This window comes from Mytilus galloprovincialis, chromosome 10 (genome assembly GCF_965363235.1).
Source record: "Mytilus galloprovincialis chromosome 10, xbMytGall1.hap1.1, whole genome shotgun sequence".
In the NCBI taxonomy this organism is placed as follows: Eukaryota; Metazoa; Mollusca; class Bivalvia; order Mytilida; family Mytilidae; genus Mytilus; species Mytilus galloprovincialis.
In genome coordinates, this window is record NC_134847.1 from 34,156,611 (window position 1) to 34,176,155 (window position 19,545).

The following is a 19,545-nucleotide window of genomic DNA, read 5'->3' on the forward strand; positions in this document are numbered from 1 at the left end:
CTTTATATACAGTCGTATTTGTCAAAGACATATCTACATGTATACTAACTCTAGCATGTTATATACCAGTTTCTATCTCGAAAAACGGGTTTTAAATGCCCAAGAATTCGTTAATGTTATGAAGTTTAAATGATTTAAAAAAAAAAGAAGGTAACATTCTCTATTGTTCCTTCAAGCTATATATCTTCTGTTTTGGGGAAAACTAATAATTTTTTTGACATTAGAAAACCAAAAAGCTTATAATACAGGTTAAAAGAAAAGAAAAAACGAAAAATATATAGAAAAATTATAAAAAAAAACAATTTGACTTGAAAGAAAAAATCTAATTAATTAAACACTTTTATTGTTTACAGACAATGAAATAAATAACGAAAAATAAACAGTGTAAAAGGGACAAATATTTGTTGATTTTTTTAATTTTCGGTTTCACAAAGGCGCTTTGCTTTTTTATGTCTGATGTTAAGTCTTTAAATAAACTTCTCTAAGTAATTTTCGTTTTTATGACATTTCCATTAAGTATATCAATAAACAAAGACTTAAGCATTTGTGTGAAAATTTCTGCAGGGAGTTTGCTGGGAAACAAATAAAACCATTGAATTCTAATGATTTTATTCCGCAAGACACTTAGAGTGTTTCATTGTCACATTTAATGATAAACAATAAAGAACAGATAACTCCTAGAGGGGGTATTAGAAAATAGCATCTCTTGTTTATTTTAACCATGGAGTATTATTCACTTTAATGCGTTAACCAAGGAATTCATACGGAATCTTCTGTACTTCAGCGAAATTTAAACCTGGGATCCAATAGAGTTTAGTAGAAAATCGCAGCGTAAATTTTCCCAATGCATGCTAACATTACAGAAATTATATAAAAAAAATAACCGGAAATCAAATAAACAAGGATTCATATTTTTCCCAACTCAGTATAAGGTTAAGTAAAAATATTGTATACAAGTGTTGAATAATTGAATAAAGACAAAAGAAAGAAAAGGGGGGTTAAGTTGAAAAAGAGGATACAATTGGCAGTTTTATAGAATAATAATAAAAGCTAAAAATACTGATAAAACCCAAAAGTCAAATGTAAAAAATATATAACTGTCAATGTTTGAAAACATGGGCTGTTGGGAAGATGTAGGTTTTAAATATAAAAAGAAGATGTGGTATGATTGCTATTGAGACAACGTTCTCTAACGGTCTGAAGACTCTGTCGTTTTAATTACTAGTAATATATCATCCATTCAAGGGCAAAACAGGAAGCTTTTTGCTAGCAGTTTTAAAAAAAAAGAATAATTAAAAGCATTGCTCAGCACGAATTAAATATTTTTCAATACTTTCAAATTCACATCAATTGTATATTTTCTCTCTGACAAGAGGAACAATGATTTGATCTTATCAATGCTGAGTTCAATACACAATAAACATTGCAAATGATAGAATGAAAAATGAGGGTAACACAACGGTCCTGTATAACAAATGTCTTATTATGTAAGTTAACTCCCTTTTCAAACCAACAACAACAGAAACATAGAATTATGTAATTCAAACATGTCATTTTCAAAAGATCCATAAAAAACGTCTAATTTAAAAAACTGAAAACAAATAACAGATCTGTCTTATTACGCAAAATAAATAAATATTTGGATTTTAACGTTGTCCCTAGAAGAATAATGATCCTTCAAGGCTTTCAGGGCTTTGAAAAAACATAACTGGCGATGTCAGTGATAATACTGATAGAATCTGACACGAAAAACGACATTTTTACAAAACAGAACATGATTTTTTTTATGAGTATCGAGTTTATCTGATTGTGTGCCCTTGTCCTTAAAAAATCCAGCTGTCGCCGCCGCGGGACCCTCATAAATCACAGCGATGACCTTAACAATAGCTGGCGTTAAAGTTCCCACTCGTATATGAAAATGGAAATCAATCATCTCCTAATTTTACCAATGACACACATCAATCAATTCCATCACCTTAGGAGGGGTACATACCGTTACCCCTCCCGTTAACCAAAACTACATGTATAACCGCCGGAGACTGATTTGTATGTTCATTATCGAAAGAGGAAACAATTAAATGTGATAAAAAAATTTGGACATAAATTTTGTAATGTTCAAAGGAAACAGTTGAACATTAAGATATTCGATTGTGATTTTTATATTTTTATGTGATTTTAATGTTCTATTATTCTTTGATCTTATTTGATAATTAACACATAAAAAATGCAAAGATATGAATTAAGATATCTTTGTTAATTTGATTTCGGTATAAATAAAAGAGTTAAAACGATGAGATCACAACATGTTATTCGTGTATTTAAGATTATTATGCATCGGTATAACTAACTTTATTCTAAGCTCTTTGCGAAACGCGCTTCAGACGCAAAAATTTCAATCCTGGTATCTATAATGAGTCTATTTACATGTATCAGACTGTTTCCCTGGAATGCAAACAAAATTCTTCTTTTAATTATTTAAGAAAATTAACCGGCCCTATTTTTTTCTACTTCTCCGAAGACTTCAACACAAAATAATATAGGTACTAAGTTTAAAAAGAAAAGAGCCATCTCTTTAGGATCCCTTTTTTCATATTTGTTCGATCATTGATTTTTTCTTGTTATTTTTTTTTTCTTTTCTACCATTACTTATATTTATAAATAATTAGGCTACTGGGTAATAATATAGCGATGCTGGAGAAAACTTAATTTCTCTTGCGACATTTTATTAGCTTAATGTCCAGTGTCAAATATTTCATGCATAAATAGAACGAGGTCTTATCGTGAAAGTTGGATAGGACAGAAATTTGAAATGTAAAAGTTCACCTACATACACCTAGCCGGCTTAAATAATAATCTGTAATAATCAAATTTTGCATAAATGTACACAATAATCATGACCTCCAACGTGCTCTCATTGACTGTCACATAAAAATAATACAGTTTCACGCAAAAACCAAGAAAAATAAATTAAATCAAACGACGTTCAGTTACAATCTGACGTGTTTTTTTTTAAATTTCTTTATCCTCTAATTATCTTAAAGGTATATTTGTGCTTTATTCGTAAAATTGGTTTGTCCATTATTCCTTATTTAGCACCTTGCAATTTTTTTATTTTTTTCTTCAGTTTTACCTATTTTCATCTGTTCTTTATTTTTAGTCCTACTTTTCTCTAAATTCCTTTTTTTGTTGGTACTTGTATGCTTTTTCTGTTGTACGTTATTCTCAATTCTGTAATCTGCTAACCGAACAGATTATGCTTTCGTTTCGACAAGGTAACACCTCCCGAAACGAAAGCTTATTTATTTATAAGCTAGAGTTAGAGGAGGGGATAAGGTCTCTGCGCAATGCTAGGCGGTGTTGTCGTAGAAGTTAGAAATAAAAAGTACAGGTTCCAGCCCCGGCGCCGGGGAGGAAGTTAAGAATCAAATCTACTCTAACATCGTTAGGTTGATTTTCTAGGCACTTTATATATATATGTTGATGTTTAGACGAGTTGTATATACATATATATATACAATTGTTTAAAGCTATTTGAGAATCATTTGAGTCAGTAAAACAAAACTGAAATCAAACGTTTAAACCATCTTTTAAGCATAGGCGGATCCCAGGGGGCCTGCCCCCCCTTTTGTTGGAAAATTGTATTTGATTATGTAGGGTATCACTGAATAAAATTGAGAATGAAAATGGGGAATGTGCCAAAGAGACAACAACACGACCATAGAGAAGACAACAGCAGAAGGTCACCAACAGGTCTTCAATGCAGCGAGAAATTTCCGCACCAGGAGGCGTCCTTCAACTGGCCCCTTAACAAATATATATACTAGTTCAGTGATCACTGTGATAGTGAACGCCATACTAAACTCCAAATTGTACACAAGAAACTAAAATAAGAAATAATAGCATGACTGGAGTACCCCCTTATAGGTCAGTCACTGCCCCCAGCCCCCTTTATAAAAGTTCTGAATCCGCCACTGTTTAGTTTATAAACGCGAACGAATCTCACATTTCAAACATAAATTAAGTAATTTTTATTCAGAAAATAGCGATGCAAGACGTTTCGGGTACACTGTCTGTTCGGCAATAGTCGTTTCAATGTTTAATCCACCATGTCTGTACCAATTCAGGAATACAATATGAGTCTTTTTGACAGTTCTTGTCCATTCGTGAGTGGTGTTTGTGCTTTTGATTTTGCTATTTGATTAGGGACTTTCCGATCGTTTTGAATTTTCCTCGGCCGGAGTTAGGTATTGTTGTTACTTTACTTTTTTCGGTCACAGTTGATTAGGCAAGAGATGTCTCTGATAAGGCCGTATAGTCGTTTGGCCATGTTTTTGTGTGTTTTGTTTTAAAGAGAAGTGAAATTAATTGTCCCTTCAAACACACTTAAGGCCCTTGAAACAAATGGAAAATACCTTTTAATTATACAAATACAAATATTCTATTGGTACAAATAAATTAATAACTTGAATTGGAAATATATTCCATGGTTCACAGCATGCGCACACGTGCACCCGATAAAAAAATATATTTGTTGTTTAAAAATCTTTTAAAATATATACAATTATTATTTTCATTCATTGTTTACTGAGAATTTGAATAAATGAGAACATTTATAAAAGGTGGATTATTCATACATATATTTGTTATTTTAATTCAGGTACTAAACAAGATAAGCTAACTATTTTCAAAAGTAAAGATGATTGTTTCAAAGTAGACCTACTCGTGTTTTTTCATGTTTTTTAATTGTTTAATCATTATTTCCAGATATTTCTTTGATGTAAATAAAGTATCTATCTATTTAATATACTAGTCACTAAATGTCACTTAGTAATTGACTAAATAAATATTAAATCCGGTTTATATTAATGTAAAACAATCGAAACCCAAACTAATCCTTGTTGTTTTATTATGTTTTTCGCTTTCAACTGAAACTAGTATTCTGCAATACGGTCGAAACGTCTCGAAAAAAGAAACAGACTATAGGAAATGAAATGATATACACTAACAAAAAATATGTTGATGTACAAAATAAATTATTTTATTAGCAAATTATGGTTAACAAGCAATATTAAAATAATTTGTAATAAGAATTGAATTTTCTTTAAGCAATAATAACATAACGATAATAAACAAAGCTGTGTATCAATTTCTGACCTTGACATTACGAGGTTTGTGTTGAGAAATATCAGTGTGAAGGTACAAAAAAAGAACATATTTCACATAAGTATACCCAATCAACCATATAAAGATATATTTTTCCACATTAGAACAGTATAAGTATCATGCCACTTTTTATCATTCACCACGAATATGAGAAATAAAAAGAAAAGACGTACCAGCATGAAAATAAAAGGGGGAAGGACTGGGGGAATGCTGCTCCGGCACATTGGTTTCAAATGTAAACCATAATAACAGATTCTGCCTGGTTTCCAAACACTCCCTCGGTTGGGGTGGGGATTGTTGTAAATACGTTAATGACACATCTCCATTTATTCCAAAAAGGTAGTCCAAGATTACTCTGACATCCAACGGCTGTTTTGCCAGACAAGCATGGGCCGTGGGACGTCAGAGCTCGTCCCATATCAAAAAGTGGATATTTGCCCACCCAAAATAGATGTGCTGCTTCGTCGCTTCTGGTGCCGACTGACGGCCTTGGAATTATATAAATCGGGCATCAATCTGTTCATTTTTCATTTATCTCTTCATTTATGTAAGTTTCACCTACCTGCCAACCTTTATTTTCTCATCATTAGACAGTTTTCACAATTACCCATCGATTTCGGCATTTTGCCTTTCATTTTCAAAGATTATCACATGACCACGAGAAAACAGTGATGATTTATGCAAATGACCATAATGTAACACCTCGTTCATTTACGATGCAAGTTATCTAAATGTCCGAGAGCTTCCGATTGTAACGTGGTCGGAACTAAATGCTTCATACCGATCTCCTGTAAAGGAGGTGAAAATTCATGGTTTGCTACTAAAGGTTAGTCATCGATCTCCTATAAAGGAGGTGAAAAAATATAAATATTTGCATATTTTGAGTCTCGAGACCACGAACTCTCTCGTAACTTGACGTCCATTTGAAAGTGAAAGTCAAAATGCCGAAATCGATGGGTCACTGTGAAAACTGTCTAATGATGAGAAAATAAAGGTTGGCAGGTAGGTGAAACTTACATAAATGAAGAGATAAATGAAAAATGAACAGATTGATGCCCGATTTATATAATTCCAAGGCCGTCAGTCGGCACCAGAAGCGACGAAGCAGCGCATCTATTTTGGGTGGGCAAATATCCACTTTTTGATATGGGACGAGCTCTGACGTCCCACGGCCCCAGCTTGTCTGGCAAAACAGCTGTTGGACGTCAGAGTAATCTCGGACTACCAAAAAGGGAGTGTACACGGATTCCACTGTAATGTTATCCAACCGTAGTCTAAAATCGGTCATCTTGTCAGTTCTTAGGTATTTGTGTTTGAACTTAACACAAGGGGAAACTACGCATTGACGTCACTCTATACTTCCGGCCTAGAAAAAACAGTGCAGAATCAGCGGCGAATCCAGCCATTTTAAAAAGGGGGGGTTCCCAACCCAGAGTAAAGGGGGGGTTCCAACTAGATGCTCCCATTCAAATGCATTGATCAGCCAAAAAAAAGGGGGGGTTCCAACCCCCGGAACCCCCCTGGATCCGCCACTGAGAATACGTTTTTTTTCTGCACTTTTGAATAAAAAAAGCATTTCTTAAGGTAAGTTTTCATTGTTGTTCCCAATTATTGCTAAAAAATGCCAATTTTCTAATGCCTGTTTCAATCCCGACTTTCGAATGTCTAAAAACATTCTAGAACTTCACAAAATCCCACTTCCAGCCTCCATTGCCTTGTGTACATTCCATGCAGTGTCATCAATCTTGTGGCAGGCAATACAAGTCAAGCAAATCGTTTTTTTAGGAATTTCAAAATGACATGCTTGTTACGTCTTTCGCGATTTTTCCGCGAAAAAAAACCCCAACCAAAATGAAAGGAAAACTATATGAAAAAACGATGTCCATGCCATAATTTTGTACAGGAATATAGAGTAGGTTAATAAAAAAACAATTTACATTTATTTTTCATAGAATTAATTTTTATTCATTATAAAAAGATCTATATTCTGACCATCATGACTGTAGGTAAATATTCATACAAAATTCCATTGATGTCGAAAGGGATGGCAAAAAATGAGGTTTCCTGTTGAATAAAACCCCAAATTATTGCAAACTATTTTAAAGCAATATCCCACAAACAAATAAAAGTAATTGCCGTAGACTGAAAAATCACCTAATTGACAGTAAAGCAATTTGATTGGGTAGAACAATTTTACATCACATGATTTTGACGCCATTGGAATTTGAATGTAAACAAAACAAGGTCAGTAGGTTCAGTATGATACAGCATCGTACATTGAATTACTGAGAAACAATTATGAGTTACCAAGCTTGACAATGCATGGTAATAAAAAATCAAAGCTAAGTCTACAGAAAAAAGAAGAAAAAAATGTCCTTAGGATAACGACTTACCAACATTCCAGGATACATTAACTAAGGGATTCTTACACATACAACTTTTCTTGTATCATATTCTGTAATGGGGATAACAATTGGATCTCATTTTCTTTATGAGACAGGACACTATAGAGTTAGTTTAGTACTGTTTTTGTCGCAGAAAGCTCGGCATAGGGATAGTGATCCTGCTGCCGCGGCAGCGGGGGTATTAGCTAACTTCTTAAAAGCTTTATATTTTAGAAGGTGGAAGACCTAGATGCTTCATACTTTGTATATGGATGCCTCATGTTACGAAGTTTCTGTCAGTCACATGTCCAATGTCCTGGACCTCATTTTCATGGTTCAGTGACTACTTGAAAATAAAGTTAAGATTTTTTGTAATGTTAAATTCTCTCTTATTATAAATAATAGGATAACTATATTTGGTATGTGCGTACCTTGCAAGGACTTAGGTCCTCACGCCCTTCAGACAGTTTTCGCTTGACCTGTACCTCATTTCATGGATCAGTTAACAAGGTTAAGTCCATATCTGAGATACTATAAGCAATAGGTCTAGTATATTCGGTGTATGGAAGCACTTTAAGATGTACATGTCCAATTGGCAGGTGCCATCTGACCTTGACCTCATTTTCATGGTTCAGTGGTTATAGTTAAGTTTTTGTGTTTTGGTCTGTTTTTCTTATACTGTATGTAGTAGGTCTACTATATTTGGTGTATGGAATGATTGTAGGGTGTACATGTCTAGCTGGCAGGTGTGATCTGACCTTGACCTCATTTTCATTTTTCAGTGGTCAAAGTTAAGTTTTTGAGTTTTAGTCTTTTTTTTCTGATACTATATGCAATAGGTCAACTATTTTGGTGTATGGAAATATTTTATGATCTATATGTCAGTCGCTCAGGTTTTATTTGACCCTGACCTCATTTTCAGGGTTCATTGCTCAGTGTTTAGTTTTTGTGTTTTGGTCTGTTTTTCTTAAACTAGAAGCAATAGGTCAACTATATTTGTTGTATGGAAGAATTGTTAGCTGTACATGCCTGTCTGGCATGGTTCATCTGACCTTGACCTCATTTTCATGGTTCAAAGGTCAATGTTTAGTTTTCTTGGTTTATGTTAAGTTTATGTGACAGTTGTATTAAAGCTATATATTTAGGACTATCAGCATAACATCAATGATTAGTAAAGAAGGCGAGACATTTTAGTGTGTGCACTCTTGATGAATTTTTCAATTGTTTGTATGTGAGCTTCAGCCTACAGAACAGGAGGATTATGCCCGTTATCGTCAGACGTCAAATTGGTTAAAATTTTACCCAGATTCGTTAAAATATGTTTATTGTGATTCGTCAGAAGTCTAAAACTAATTTTGGAGAATATTTAAGGTGGTTCGTCAAAATCAGTTGATTTTTTTCATCATCTAATAGAAAGTGAACATTTCATTGTCATGTACTTAGACAATATACATATAGTGTCTTGAAATATGAAATTTATTTGTATGAGGCTAAGAAACAGGAGAAATGCGAGGTTATACCTAGCATTTCCCCTGTTTCTTGAGGTCAGTGACGTATAAAGCTAACGTTTATACGTATAGATTTATCTGTATAGTAAAATAGCTGATTGCAGTATAATTGCAGTATAATTAATATTACCGTTCACGTCATTTAGCAAGATTTTTTATAGTTGTTTGTCTTGAATGTAGCCCCATTAGGACCCTCCTACAGGTATCTTGTAGTTCTATATCAAAACCAATCCAGCCCCATGTTGATTTAACATTAAGTTGATTCAATTAAAGTCAATTCAGTCAAAGTCATTCTTACACTTACATGTAGTCACTCCAGCTCAGTCATGAAAAAGTGAATAATTTCTATAAACAAGTTGGGAACAACCCCTCAAATGAGGGATAACCACTGATGGTACGGACTACCCCTTTAATGAGGGGTTGAATTCTTTTTCCTTCAATTTTTTCCATCTTTTTTGTTGAGCCTGTGATTAACAGCAAAAGTAGGCGAGACACTGGGTTCCGCAGAACCATTACACATTTTTTATGGTTAAGGTCTATGCATTTTCCTGTTGTACGTTATTCTCTATTCAGTAATCGCTTTTCAAACCCTTATGCAAGTAGCACAGCAAAACGGTACAGAAAAGCAAGAAGTTTTACAAATATATTTTTCTAATAACCATTACTTAGTACAAATTAAAGGGCATGCACCTGTTAATAATATTTGTAGAAACTTTGTGATATATATGTTTTTATTATACTATGTATGAGAATAGGAAGATGTTGGATAATTGCCAATGAGACAACTCTCCACAAGACACATAGAATTTAATAACTGTAGTTCACTGTATGACCTTCAACAATGAGCAAAACCCATAGTCAGTTATAAAAGGCACCAAAATGACAAAAATAAAACATTTTAAACAAGAAAACTAATCTGCCTGATTTAAAAAAAACCCCAAGGAATGAAATACAAATTTGATAAACTGCAACAAACAGCAGCCACTGAATTACAGTCTCCTGACTTGAGACAGGCACATACAGATTGTGGCGGGGTTAAACATGTAATGATATTTACATCTGTTCCAGATTTCATGGTCTGAATATCAAAACCGTGTTTAAATGGCTGATGTTGAAGAAATAATTTCGTCAGAACTAGCACAAGTTCAACAGAAGGCACCAAATATTGAAGGAGTAACTTTAGAAGCTGCTGTACGCAATATTGTTAGAGCAACTATCAGGTAGATATCTTTTTAGTTCATTAGTTAGACAATAAAAGTAAATTATAAATAAAAAGAAAATGAGTAAACATCCATGAAATGCCAAGTCATATCTATATGAGCCAGTCCATGCGAAAAGGTACAAAAAGTCCTTTTGGTAAACTTTACAGGACACGTTATCAAAGTTTGTTATCGTATTTTTGAAAAACGATTTTATCCGAAAAAAATTACATTAATGTAAACATTCATAAAATTGTCAATTCTATCCCGAATTTGTCAATCAAAACAGAAAAAGACGTAGAAATATCTGAATTTTTGGTATGTGAGCAAGTGTAAAATCATTTGTTCCCCCGACTAATGCTTTACCGACCAGAAACTTTAACAAATACGATACTACAGAGACAAAAGTCAATAATTTCAGTCAGTTCTACAGGTTCAAAGAAAGTAAGACAACATTAAAACATGAGAGAAAATACAAAAACTATGACATCTTGTGATTTAGAAATTGAAATTGAAGTTAAGTTAAGTTATTTAATATTATATAGATCAACCTTAGTTGCACGGGATTCGAACCATTGCCCGGTTTAATTACACTGATATCAGCATTGTAAGCGAGAGCCTTATCCCCACTGCTACCAGGGTTAACATTATCAATTGGCAAATCAAGCCATTTAAACCTTACTTTGAAAATGATTGAAATTTATGAAATAATTCATTAAAAATCTTGATAAAACTAAGGGGGGGGGGGGGGGGAAGGTTATCAGCACTTGCAGGTGCGTGTAGCTCACAGCTTGATGATATGAGGAAAAGTAAATGTGTTTTATAAATCACAAGTCTACTACCAATAATTATGCACACTTTTTAGAATTTCGTAAATTTTTCGTTTTTGTACCTTTTCGCATGGACTGGCTCATATAGGTGATAACGGCGAAAGTACCAAGAAAAGCCTATGTGTAGTTAATTTGTGATTTCGCTATAACTTTTTAAAAAATCAACATATTTAAGATGTGTTTTTTGCAAACTAGATGTTTTAATAGATGCCGAATCCATTTGAAACTTCAAATCGATGCTAAAATATTGGGAATATGGACTTTTTGTTGATTGGTGTATGGTTGCTAAGGGGAGAATTTTAGTTGTTAGGGATAATTATATGTCAAAATTTGCATTAAATTATAATGTCGGATATAAAGTATTATAAGTATTTCGATATTTCATTGCTTTTTGGCAATTTCGATTTTTTTGTTTTTTTTGTGATTTTGAAAATGATATGAGCCAGTCCATGCGAAAAGGTACAAAAAGTCCTTTTGGTAAACTTTACAGGACACGTTATCAAAGTTTGTTATCTTATTTTTGAAAAACGGTTTTATCCGAAAAAAATTACATAATGCAAACATTCATAAAATTGTCAATTCTATCTCGAATTTGTCAATCAAAACAGAAAAAGACGTAGAAATATCTGAATTTTTGGTATGTGAGCAAGTGTAAAATCATTTGTTCCCCCGACTAATGCTTTACCGACCAGAAACTTTAACAAATACGATACTACAGAGACAAAAGTCAATAATTTCAGTCAGTTCTACAGGTTCAAAGAAAGTAAGACAACATTAAAACATGAGAGAAAATACAAAAACTATGACATCAGTTGCACGGGATTCGAACCATTGCCCGGTTTAATTACATTGATATCAGCATTGTAAGCGAGAGCCTTATCCCCACTGCTACCGGGGTTAACATTATCAATTGGCAAATCAAGCCATTTAAACCTTACTTTGAAAATGATTGAAATTTATGAAATAATTCATTAAAAATCTTGATAAAACTAAGGGGGGGGGGGTGTCTCAGCACTTGCAGGTGCGTGTAGCTCACAGCTTGATGATATGAGGAAAAATAAATGTGTTTTATAAATCACAAGTCTACTACCAATAATTATGCAAAGTTTTTAGAATTTCGTAAATTTTTCATTTGTGTACCTTTTCGCATGGACTGGCTCATATACAAGTTCACAAGAAAAAGACCTATTTTGGTGACCTTATGGTCCTCAAAGTAGGACAAGTGGGCATACTCAGTGACAAGATTTAAATCAACTAAAGACTTAGAATTTTAGAATTTTGACAGAAATTAACCAAATTTTATGTTCATAAACACAAGGAGACAGAAGAAAAGAGGTTTGTACAGAATGAACATGAAGCAAAGAGGTTGTACAGAATGAACCATTTTTGACAGAACTTTTGACCAAGGACATGGCAATTATCAGTAGCAATTCCCTCCTAATGGATTTGAAAATTATAAAAAGTTTTTTATTACTCAGTATCCAAAATTCTAACAAGAAATCTGCTGCAACCATTTGTAGAGACATTAGGAGCTTTTTATCAACTACTATAAATCAGACATTTATTATGGCTAATAGATATAAGAAGATGTGGTATGAGTGCCAACAAGACAACTCTCTCATCCAAATAACAGTTAGTAAAAGTAAACCATTATGTGTCAAAGTACGGTCTTCAACACTGAACCTGGGCTCACAACGAACACCAAGCTATAAAGGACCCCAAAAATGACATGTGTAAAACTATTCAAATGGGAAAACTAGCACTCCAATCTATTAAAATAAAAATGAGAAACACAGTTATATAACCATTAACTGATCGAAATCTAAGGTACAATTGTATCAATTGCAGTATGAATTTGAGTTTTTTAGTATTTCAAAAATGATACTGTTGTATACTATCGCATTATTTGCATTTATAAATACATCGCAATCATTACTGATTTACAGTTATCGTTCCTTGCACTCATAGAAATTTCATGTTTCAGATTACAAGGTCTTAGAACAATAACAACATGTATGCAGTTCCCAGCAGAATATCCAAAAGAACCTATAGTTATAGAATTAAAGAGTAAAACATTGCCTGAAAAAGTCTGTGATAAAATAACAAAAATCTGTGAAGAGGAAACGAAAAAATGGCTTGGTCAAAAACAGGTATATCAAATTAGAACATGATACAGTGAAACCTGTCTAAACCAAATTCTGCTTAAACCGAAACCCTGTATAAACCAAACATTTTCTAAAGCATTTTCCTATCAAATTATAAGCGTTGAGAACCTGATAAAACCGAACATCGGCCAAAACTGAACAAAATCTTAAGTCCTGAAGAGGTTCGGTTTAAACAGGTTCCACTGTACTGTGGTATCAGACATTCATTTTTCAATTTTTTGTAGATAGAGGAAACCTTACATTTAAGTGGATATTTGATTTAATGGTTTTGCTGAAGACCGAATACCAGCCTACACACAAAATGTGCACTTTGTTAAATTTTAATGTTTACCTATTGTGGATGTATTAATGTTTGTTGGATATCAATTTTCGTTGATTTTGTTGGTACAGGGGAACCACAAATATTAATGTTCAACAAATTACCAATTTTCTAAAGGAGTGTACCCAGACTTTGCCAAAACCATGAAATCAAATATCCAAGAATATGCAAGTTTTCCTCAAACCACAAAAATTGGTAGCAACGAAAATAAATGAATCCACAGTATGCCCACGAAATCCACGAAAATTGGTATCCCAGGAATTATAATGAATCCACTGTTATATTTAAAATCTAAAATATAATTTGTAATATATGACAATACATGTAGCAGTTTTAGTTTTATCTAATGCATTATTCAATATGTTAGCTGCATCAGATAGAAATTAACCTTCTGAAATTGCAGATCATTTAGGAGATAACTGTATTGTATTTTAAAGGGAAAATTCGCAAAAAAATAAAAGTTTGATATTATGTTCATCCTAAATAAATAAGCATATTCTCAAAATATTAAAGCTTTATTTGTCTAGATAAGTGAGTTATTAGATTTTTTAAATCGACTCTAAATTCTCGGCAAGACGCCATCTTGAAAACTAATGATCACGGATATCTAATTACCACAAAGTCCTAGTACACGGCATGACATGTCCGTTAATCAGTATTAATATGACTTATCAAGCTGATGGAGTTTCTACCCAACCAAGTAATGGAAGCTGAATAAGTCTACATAGTTTTCAAGATCATCAAATCAAGTAATGCTTCACTAAGATTGATAAGAATAATTTAAAAAATACTTTAAAAAACATCTTAATTTTTTAAGAGGGTTAAATATTCAACGTACAATGCTGAGGTCAGGTTAAAAAGCTGTAAATGACATAATATCGTACAATGGTTTTAGCTGGTCAATAAATTTACATTTTTGGCACCCAGATACAGTATCAAGTATTGTATGAATTATGCTATAATAATGTTAAAGTAGTCTCAATAAAGTGAAAAAAAGTCCGGAGATACTTATTATAAACTGAGATTTATCTCCTATGTAAAAGTTTTTTTAAATGCTTCTTTTTCTAACGTATATTTTTAGCTTATTTTGGGTTTTTACCTAACTTGACCCACGTTCAAAAACTTGTCTTCTTGTAATCAGCATGGCTTAATACAGGTAATTACCGGGGTATTGTAAATGTGACATATTCGGGTATTCTAACGGTCGACTTCCTGGCAGGCTTGTTTAATTTAATACACAATGAACAAGGTCAATGAATCACATGCGTGATTGCGAGTGAACCAGGTGTGCACAGGTAAAATTTATAAAATATACCATACCAATATAAAACTGTCCGTGATATACGGCCTGTGTACAAAATCTAACAATTTTTTTAAGAGTGATTGTAAGAATACGTATAGATTATCCCACTGTTATCTAATTTCAATTTTACTTTTATTTATATTTCAGCACCTATTCTTCCGTTTTAATATATAATTTTTAGTCCTGTAATTTCATATAAGTAATTCGTCTAGTTTTTATCCTCACATATGTGACTTCATTTTCACCCTAGAAAACAGTGGTATATTTTGAAATGAATGCCGTTTATTTTAATAACTGTTCATTCATTTTACATGTGAAATAAGAATATCAATTTGTAAACTTCGGACTATACAAATGCAGAATATACTGTGCAGGTTTGCTTTCGTCTAACGAGGTAAGAGAACTGAAAAACTGTCATATAAAAACAAGCACGCTCAAATCAAAATATAAAAATATGTGAGTAAAAGTTAACTTGAACAGCAAAATCAACAACCTTTATTCTCGAGTGTATTGGTAATAAATTTATGTATTTTTATAGTATAGCTCCTTCCATAATCCAAATGATATCAGATAATTATTTTTCATAAGATTAACCCTTCCGACCTCACTTAAATCTGAGACTTTGTTATAATAGTCTCAGCTAAAATCTTATGCCAAACGCTAGAAGTAAAAATGTAATACAGGTACACCTTTCTTTGATCATGGCTTTCAAATGTCTAAATTTAAGTGTTCCCGTACATTTTTTGCCTTTATAAGACAATTAAATTGCTTTTGTAAAACTAGTTCTATTTTCCCTTTTTACAAAACATAAATAAATCATAAGAGTGTATATCATTTTATTCCGAAAACTAAATTTAATTTCCATACTTTAACCGATTCATTTTTTAGTTTAGCTACTTATTTGAATTCAAATAAAATAATATCATCAAATATAATTAAATAATTCCACGGCGATTTACTAGTATTTGTCAACACCTTGAAAATGTATTTTAAATTTGTGTGTTAAACGCGACCTCCTGTCTTATAATCCACTGATCCGAATAGACAGTCGCACCTGGTACGGAGGGCCCTAGAGGCCTAGCTAATTACCAATCTGCAAATAACATTTTACCTTCACAAGTATTGTCGGAGAATAATACACACATAGCATCAACCTAGTAATAACGTAGATAGTAAAAGGTCAATAAGCGTAAACCTATATATTGTCGTAACAGTTTAAAGTTATATACTTCAATTTATTCACTTTATCAGTATGAAAAAGCATATATTAAAGCAAAATAATAATAATAAAAATTTCTTGTGCTGTCTACAAAAATAAATCGAATTATTTAGGGAAATATAGAAAAATTATCTCATGAATATGTACAACTGCACGTCTGTGCGTTTTATTTTCTTATTATCGGATGGTTATTAGATATAGCATTAGTCATCGGCGCGCTTACGTATACGTTAAAATATAGTTAAAAACCAAGACTTTTAATGATTGTATTTAAATCCCGGCATGCAAAAACCAGGAGAAAACGTCACGACCTACAGGAAGTAGTTAATATTTTTTCATTAATTATTGAATTTCTCCTTTATTACTGCACATATAGCGATAAAACTTTGTGAATATATATATTATGTCATAATGAACATATTTAAACCATAAGTAAAAAATCGTGAATTTTCCCTTTAAGCTCCGACAGCATCAATTGGGGATTTGATGGTCGCAAATTAAGTTTACTGGCGACGCGTTAGCTCCACAGGTTGCACCAGTCATGTTGGTATAAACCCAGTAATAAGTCTTATTCATTGGTCACATGGGTTAAAGTAACTATGAAGACATCAAAGGGTCCCCCATTGTGACAGTGTCCTGTATGATTATCGTAGAGGAAAAAAAGTTGGATTTGATATTTTTTTAGAATGGCCAAACTAGATTATAGATTATTGATGGAATAAAGGTTTTATTCTTGTTTTATATTTTAGGTGATGTTAATGATCAACTTTGTGAAGGAATTTTTAATAGAAAACCCATTATGTGTTTGTAGTGAAGAAATATTATCTGTGAAAAAGAAATTACTAACATCAGATGACACTGTCGTATTAAAACAAGCAACATCAAAAGTTGTCTATAGGATATCTCAAGAACAATATTTCATGCAATTTGTTTTAGTAGTGCCTGAAGAATATCCTATTAAACAAGTCAAGTAAGTTTTTATGCATTTTGCAAAAAAAACCCTTAATAGTCTGCAGAATCATTTTGTCATATTCTTTAAGCATCAAACCTATGATTTCTTATACTATAAAAAAAGATGATATTGTATGGTTGCCAACGATACAACTCTCCACAAGAAACCAAATGATGCAGTAATTAATATCTATTGGTCATTGTATGGCCTTAAACAATCTGGAAACCACATACTGCATAATCAGCTTTAAAGTGCGATAAATGTCAAGTGTAAAACAACGAGACAATTAAAGGCTTAATTTAAAACTGGCAGCCTAACTAACATTCTAGATTGTTTTCAAACTGTATTAGGATAAGTCTTTGTCTACAAATAAAAGTTTTAAACTGATGGTGTAAACCAACTGATTTTTGTGGGCATTTATATGTGACATTTGTGAGAATAAAAAACTTGAATATAAAACATTATAAATCAAAAGACTATTTTCATGTTACCGACTTTTGGCTCCAAAGTTTATATTTTTTCGACTGGTTACCTACACTGTGGACATCCTGGTACCAAGTTGAATAAGAGCAACGTAAAAGAGTAAAATCAAGCTTTCAAATGGTACAATTTGTGGGGAAAATTAATTGTTTAATATTTTCTTTAAACATAAAAACATCGGAAAACAGTAGACTTTCCCCTCAAATTACACTAATTTTATGTTTGATTTTACTTCTTTTGGTTGCTCTTACTTTACAGAGTACCAGGAAGTCTAACCACAGGAAAGGTAACCTGTTGAAAAATTATAAAATCTGGAGTCAAAAGTTGGTATAAATATGAAAAAAGTCCAATTGAATTTAGATCTTCTCTTTAAATTCTCTCTTACAAATTCAGCTAGTTTATTATCCAGAGAAAATTAAAATGATCGCAATATCAGAAACAACTGTAGTCTATGGTTAAATGTGATAATAAGTTGGTTATAATTTTATTTTTGCTTTATTTTAAATTACTTTAATCAAAATAACTATTTATATTTTAGAATTGAATTAGAAGATCATAATTTCCCAGAAATATTAAAAGTAAATTTTATATCACAAGCAACAGAAATAGCCAGAAAATGTGTGCAACCTCCTATAAAGAAAAAACCCAAGTGAGTAGAAGTCAATTAGGATTAATATATGAATGAACCTGTATTGTCACTAAAAATATAAGCCTATGATTAGGTATTTTTTTGTATTTCTGATGAAGTTGGGTATTTTTACTCTATCTAAACTACCTACCTTGACACCAACATAGATTTCACTTTAACACATTTTTGTAAAACTGCTGATTCAGAATGTTGGAAGGAAGAAGATTTTATGCCATTGTATAGAATTTTGGATTCTTGATTGTCTGAAATTAAATTATGTACACTTCTAATTGACAATCTTTTCTGGGGAAGGACATAACTTGATTTATATAATAGTAAGGAGATGGGGTATGGCAACCAATTAGACAACGAACTATAGAACAGTGTTCAGCCTTCAATGATGAGCAAAACCCATACAGTAATTTAAACAATAAAAAACACAAAACATGACAAAATGTGAAACAATTCAATAGAGACATGAAAAAATGTGAAACAATTCAAAAGAGACATGAAAAAATGTGAAACAATTCAAAAGAGACATGAAAAAATGTAAACCATTCAAACGAAGAGTGACAGAATATATAACAATTTCATGAAAACAGTTGCAGGAGAAAATATTCTGCAATTTTGGTATTTCATGAATTTTATTTGAAATATTTATTTTAATGTCAATTGCTAATGAATATACAGGCATCAGGAAAAGTAACTCTCCTACATTTGTGCAAATATCCAGTCAGAATTTAGATGGAATATAACAAAGGTAATACAAAGTCATACACAAAATAATTGTCTTCTCAGGGATCCTCCATTTGAACCACAGCCATCAGTTTTACCAGTTGTTAAATTCTTAGTAGAATCAGTAAAGAAATTTCCTGTGATGTGCTGCCCTCTATGTAAAGAAAGAGTTTTACCACAAAATCCATCGGTAAGTTTTCAGTACTGCAATATTCTGATTAATTTTAAATGCACCATGGGATTTGAAAAAGCACCCTCTCCATAGAATTAAAGCCCAAAAGCAAATTCAAATATCATCATGGAAAAATATATCACCACAGTAACATAATAATAAAGGCCCCTGGGGGTAATGATGAATCAAAGTGTAATAGCTAGGAAGTTTGATTCAATTTCTCAATATGTGACATTATCTACTGGAAATTGCACAATTAATTATCTATCCAAGGGTGGAGATGGGTGTCTGCAATTTAACTTTAGGCCAAATAAAAAAGTATGTATGGTTCCAGTTACATCTGAAAAAAAGTTAGGGTAGGTAGGTATGGATTTTTTTTAATTTTATGTTTTTTTTTTACATTGAGTCTATGGGAGCAACATTCTGACTTTAAAAGTGCTTAATGATAAATGACAATAAAATCTTTAGGGTAGGCTATTTTTAAGCCG

The 19,545-nt window shown here is 32.3% G+C and overlaps 1 protein-coding gene across 3 annotated transcripts in view; it reads left to right on the forward strand.

The window, feature by feature from the left end:
- The window catches only part of LOC143047441 (uncharacterized), a 29,527-nt gene that overhangs the window by 378 nt on the left and 9,604 nt on the right, over positions 1 to 19,545 (forward strand). Inside the window, exons 1-6 of one of the 3 annotated variants that reach the window (XM_076220504.1) lie at positions 5,144 to 5,196; positions 10,124 to 10,275; positions 13,069 to 13,234; positions 16,840 to 17,060; positions 18,061 to 18,171; positions 18,949 to 19,075. In XM_076220504.1, the coding sequence (XP_076076619.1) occupies positions 10,157 to 10,275; positions 13,069 to 13,234; positions 16,840 to 17,060; positions 18,061 to 18,171; positions 18,949 to 19,075 (744 nt within the window). In that variant the 5' untranslated portion in view covers positions 5,144 to 5,196; positions 10,124 to 10,156. The other 2 variants (XM_076220505.1, XM_076220506.1) reach the window with 2 other exon arrangements.